This window comes from Poecile atricapillus, chromosome 3, assembly GCF_030490865.1.
Source record: "Poecile atricapillus isolate bPoeAtr1 chromosome 3, bPoeAtr1.hap1, whole genome shotgun sequence".
Lineage (NCBI taxonomy): Eukaryota > Metazoa > Chordata > Aves > Passeriformes > Paridae > Poecile > Poecile atricapillus.
The window spans coordinates 78,002,607-78,008,606 of NC_081251.1; the positions used below are offsets into that span (position 1 = coordinate 78,002,607).

The following is a 6,000-nucleotide window of genomic DNA, read 5'->3' on the forward strand; positions in this document are numbered from 1 at the left end:
GGGGGATCACACCACAGACCTGGGGACTTCACAGTGCCCAGGAGCAGAGTGTGGACCACAGGGCTGGAGCACCATGTGACCTGGGCAGCAAGGCTGGCAATGCCTCCAGGCTGAGATGAATGGAAGGTGAGGAGGGGACAAGCCAGCAGGGTTGTAGTAAGTTTTACAACAGGATACAAGCCACATGCAGGGTCGTGCCTACGTTACTCTGCCTTTTGGTGGAGCTGCCAGATAGTCTGGCCTTTCAGCCTGGTGCCTAGAAACTGGGGGTTTGGGGTGGGTTGTTTGCCTTTTTTTTGTGTGTGTTGCTTGTTCCCTTTTTTTCATAGTATATAGGATGGGCCCTCAATGGAAATGTCTACCATTCATACAGTCTTTAGTTGTACAAATCTTAATGCATAACCTGTATAACTCAAGTGCAAACTACATATGGGAAATTTTTATGCCCCTACCTGCTGTGCTGCTTATAGCACTTGCTGTATGGTCTAAAGGCTGGGTAACAGATGAGAAAACGTCCTGAGGTGTAAGAGAAAAGGTGGAAATGCTTTGAGCTGAGGTTTTGCTGAGGTATGAGATACTACATGTGGAGGTGGTGGTTTCCTTGCAGCTAAAACGTGTCCCAGGAAAGAGATTATGGCTCTCTTGATTGTGTAAGCTCAGCCCTCCTTGAACCCCCAGCACTCCAGCAGGCAGAGCGGGTCCTCAGCAACCTCCTGCATCTTTTGGATGCTGAGAAATGGTGGGCAAAAAGATGCAGGAGCTCAGTTATCTCAGTTTGCTGTGGAGTAGTGCAGGGGTGCTTCAGCCAGTACTTTCTGTCATGGATTTCTCAGGGTGGTCTTAAACCCTCACAGCTGTAAAGTTAGGCACTGCTGATGAGTTACTGCTTGATCTCCCTTTCTCCCCATTTCTTGAAGTAAAAACCCTAAAGTTCCCCTTACTACAGTTGTATGTAACACCAAAAGTGAATAAATCCTTAAATGTGATGGTACCGCTCAGGTCTGCACTGGGGCTCCAGGAGAGCTGTGGTGAGGAGGCAGTGCAGGGACAGACCAGTGAGGCAGCCCAGCCTTACCCCACTGTGCTTCCACACACTTGGCAAACACGAGTAGTCCTCTTCTCCTTGCACCTCACCTTCCCCAGGGTGCTGAGGGCTACAGAGTGAAGTGGGGACAGAAGGCAGTGGCAGCTTCTGCCAGGGAGCAAAGGAGAAAAGACATCTGAACTAGTTGTTTTTTGTGTCCAAGCATTCTTGGAACTTGATGAAATCCCCAGTATGATATGTGGCTGCTGTAACAGTTGCTCTTGTTTATGCTCTGTGTCCATCTCCAGATGCTGTTTCTATGCCTTGTGGTTAAAATCTTAATGATTTCATGCTTACCATTATGTTATGATCCCAGACTGCAGGCTACATGTTGGATCTTTCTCTTGTGTTCCCCACCTCATGGCCAGTTAAATGTCAGAGATGGTTTTCTTTCTTTCTTGTCTGTGTGAGAGTGAAGCCCTTTGCTTGTCTCTGTGGTGTGTGTTTCTATTCAGGGACTGACAGTGGGGTGTAAGTGACAGTGAGTGCCCTCAGAGCCAGCTCCCTTTCTGGACTGTTGACTGCACAGCTCTGCCTGTGAGAGGGCCCTGCTTTCCTGGCATCCCATCCACAAGACCCGAGGGCAGCCCCATGGGCAGACCAGCTTCCCAGTGTCCAGCCATGCTGTCACATCACGTGTGACTCATCCCTGGTATCCAGTTGCCACTTGCACTCTAAGAGCAGTCAGTTTACTGTCACACCACACAGCACGAGTGTGTGGTGGTGGCTCTTTGTGGCCAGTGGTGCTGTGCCAAGCAGCAGCTGGTGAAGCACAGGGCAGCGCTGTGTGCCAGCTGACAGACCCTCCCCTGGCAGTGGGATGAAACTTCTGGATTCTCTTGGGGATCTCAGGCACTGACTTAACCACAGAGAGTCCTTTGGCTGGTGAGAATTTGTCCAGAGTCATTTTAGAGAAGACTGATGGGAATGAGACATTCAGAGCACCTCACCTTACTGGGCCTTTTCACCATCAGTCAGAACAGTGGGATTTGGAGGCTTAGGGGAGGTTTATGGCTTTCTTGGGTTTTTTTGTTTGGTTTGGGTTCCTTTTGTTTTGGAAAGCATTCTGACCGGAGGGAAGATGTGACTTCCTAATAGGTTTAGGCTGAAAGAAGCATGGCAGTTCTGAATCTGTACATTAGCTGAGCAGAAGCTTGAGGAATAATAGATTTTGGGCAGCTGAGCCTCTTTACAAAGAAAGCAAAAATGTAAGAGGAGGAGTTTATTCAACTAAGTTGCATTCAACTTAGTCACTTTAAGTGCTACAGATAAATAAATAAAATAATCCTTGCACATGGTGAATTATTACCACTCAATCGTCTGTAAAAGTCTTTTAAATTATTCTGGTTTCTTGTAATTGACTTTTTCATGAGCAAGCATTAACAAATGCCACAACTTACGTGGTTTTTGTTTAACAAGATCTGAAGTTCTCTTGCTTGTGCTCTTCCAGACACGGAGCTGTTGAAAGCCAGCAGAATTCCACAGGCTGTGCACGCCTGTGCCTCTCACACCCATCCTGGTTCCTTGTAGCCTTGTCCCTGCTGATGGGAGGGGACGGGTCCAGCCACGGGCTCTTCCTTCATGAGATGCCACAGGCAAATAAGTCGGTGTGGAGGTGTGGGAGCATCAAATGCACCTTTCATCCAAGGGCTCTTTCATGATGCTACACCAGTGCAGATCTTCACACCTTGCCTCAAGCAGCTTTAACGCTGTTTGTTTGTTTTGCAGCTTCTGTTGGTGTCAGATGGATGATCGGGGTTACAGAAATTAACAAGGGCTCCACCTATGGCAACAATGACAACAAACAGAAACAAAAGTAGCACCTTCAGAGACTGCTTCAATCCAAAGGGAACAAATGCAACCGCTGAAAACTCTTAAGTTCGTATCACGGTCCTTCAAGAGAGATCAGAGGATGAGTAATTGCCGTGCAAATCTGAATTTGTGCTCCTGTTGTTTTTCTCTGGGGTTTGGGCTGGATGATATGCTGGAAAAATGCACTCCTTCGTATACACTCAACAACAGGTTCGCACATGTGTGGTTGGTTTGTTTTCCTATGAAGTGTCTTAAGCTTTGAAGAAAAAAAAAATATTCCAGCGTGCTTATATGAAGAGACTACCTGGAACTAACCAGAGGTACAGGCTTTAATGTCAGAAGATTGTTACAAGATGATTAAACTTGATAGTTGTGTAGATCACACAGTTTAACAACCATAATCTGTCAGTGTTTAAATACAGCACAGCGGGATGCTGTGCTTGGTTATAGCAGTATTGGACTGAAGCAGCTCTGCTGAAGTGGCAGAACTACAGTAGAGTTTTTGTACATCTAGAACTTATTCCCACAGTGTGCACTACATGGGCCCTTCAAAACTTCAGCCAGACCCTGGACATCCAGACATCAGTCTGGCAGTAGCATAACCTGGATCAGAATTTGGCCTTGTGGCCTGAGCAGAGCTAAGTTACCCACTGCCCTCTCTTTCCCCAGGCCATACATCTGAGGGATAGCTGAAACCTGTAATTCTTCAGAGTAAATGTCATTTTTAGTTTGGAAAAACTGAGGTAGTAAAATTCCTTTTGGCTTTAAATGCTACTTAAAATTCCAGGCCAGCCTAACAATTGTGGAAAGAAAACAATGGGGCATGGTGTAGTGAAATAATGCAGAGTCTGCATTAAAATGTATGCCCCACACCTGTACTGTTGTGATCCTAATTAATCTGCTTGCCTGTCTTTTCTGATAAATTAGTTTACTTGGTGCCTCATAACAGTCAGCCTGAAGTAATAGTAAATTATTTTCTTCTGGGGAGGAGGGGGAACTGGGAGAGAGACCTAGGACTCAGTGGGTATGGCTGATTTTTTTAATATATGTCTTGATTTGACACCCTTCCGATTTAAATAAAACTAGAATCAAGCTCTGAGGAAAGTGGGGTTGCTCTGACATTCCCGGTACTGATTTCAAGGCAGCCACCTCCTGTTTTTAAACTTCCAGAGTTAAGGGTCTGCAAGTTAGTAGAAATAAGTTCTTTAAACCAGAAGGGGCAAAAAGTATAAGAGGGGCCATTAACTAACAGCAAATATGATTGGAAAAGAAATCCCAATTTTTTAAAGTCTACAGATCCTGACAGTGAGCAGTTGAGGTTGTGATTGACACTCTCAAAAAGATAGTCCATTTTCATTGGACACAGGATTAAACCATGCCAGTCCCCAGTGAAAAAAGTGAGAGTCTTATTCTAGCAGCTGGTATAAAAACATTGCTTTTTTCTTATCATAAAATTGAGGCCAGAAGAAACAGGCTAATACAACAATATGAATCATTCCATGAAATACGTATTTGCTGTTCAGTACATCAGATCATCTAGAAACTCACCTTTCTAATATGCAGGACCTAAAAAGCAGGTGAAGTAGTGCTTTTATCATGGAGCACTAAGTGAAGTTTAGGGGTAGTGGAGGCAGTAAAATTTAAAACATGAAGGAAGGAATAGGCCATGTGAAGTGTGAGAGACTGCTTTGGGGGCTTTTTGCCTCACACATCTCGTGTACACATCCATTCCCTATGTTCTGAAGCTTTCAGGAATAAGTCATTCAATGTCATGAACAGAAATACAGGCTCAGATGCAGTTTTTGGAGCCCAAGAGTAGAAAATACTGTAATATTTAAAATGCTATCTAATAAAGCATTGTGCCCTGCACTCAATTTGCTATAACATTCTTAACAGTAAAAACCTGAGTATTGCATCCTCTAGTAAGGATCAGGCACATTAACAGGCCAGACCTGAAGACACTGTACACAGGAGTTGGAAAATGGGTGGGAGAAAGGAAGGGCCTCTCCAGGGTGACAGTTTACTGCAAACATTTCCTGGCAGGCCCAGTGGCCTTTTCTCAGGGTGGTGGGTGAGTAGTTCTGAACAGCAAATACATACTCCTGGAGTGACAGAGGCTGTTCTGCCTTCCTAAAAACCACAGCTTTAATGTGCAGTAAGGAAGACATTTGGCATTCCTTTTGAATCTCAGTCCTTTCCCCTCCAACTGCCTGCAGTGCCCTTCTCCCAGAGGAAAGCACCAAACGACTAAATACTTCTGAAAGAGTGCAGAGATAATTTCATACCCATTTCCCTGATACCAACCCTTACAACGGGCTGAGGGCCAAAGATGCCACTCCTGGATCCATCCTCCTAAGCATTTGTGCAAGTTCTGGCACACCACTGAGGCCCTTCCAGCACTCACTGATAAATGGAGAAAGCTTATGGTCCTTGCCAAAGTTAAACTTGTCCAGTTCATTGTATTAAAGGAATGACATAGGTTATTAGGAAGCAGTGTTTGCCTCTCATCCCCACAAGCAACTGTATGTTCTACAACTGCCTTAACAAAATTAGTCTTAATGTTTGTTTATACAAAAATAAAAGTATAAAAAGCTAATATGCAGTGAATGAGTTTCCTTTTGGCTGGCAAGAACAAACTGGTAGCAGTTTGTCACCTCTATCCTGACTCCTAAAAGCTGTCTACAGTTCCCGTTTGTGTTCAAGGGCACCTGAAACAAGGCAAGCAAGGGCATAACTCACTCAGATACTTCTGCTGTACTGCAAAGTGAAGCAAACAGCAAGCTGGGGTTCATCGTCCTTTCCTGAGGATGACAGCATACTTCCCCTCCTATCACACAGCTTGAAAATAGAGAACTGGAAAGAAGGGAGAGTCTTTGTTTAAATTCAGCATTATATTTTTTGAGAGCCTAAATACATGCACAGGTGACATGCACAGCAAGGCTCATACTTTTCTAGATAAAAATGTCAGATTTTGTGGTACCTCCTTGACAGCTCACCCCACACCTGTGACTAATCAAGGATTTGTGGATTAAGATGAGAGACAAGACACTAGAATATAAAACCAAATATTAAAAGCAAATTTTAAGTTACCTATTTTAAGTCTA

General features: G+C 44.5%; 1 protein-coding gene across 5 annotated transcripts in view; it reads left to right on the forward strand.

Annotated features, from left to right (window-relative positions):
* The window catches only part of AGPAT4 (1-acylglycerol-3-phosphate O-acyltransferase 4), a 72,667-nt gene extending 67,194 nt beyond the window's left edge, over nt 1-5,473 (forward strand). For all 5 annotated transcript variants that reach the window (XM_058836712.1, XM_058836714.1, XM_058836713.1 and 2 more), the window contains one exon: nt 2,813-5,473. In XM_058836712.1, coding sequence (XP_058692695.1) covers nt 2,813-2,904 — 92 coding nt within the window. In that variant the 3' untranslated portion in view covers nt 2,905-5,473. The remainder of the gene's footprint in view (nt 1-2,812) is intronic.
* The last annotated feature ends 527 nt before the right edge of the window (nt 5,474-6,000 follow it).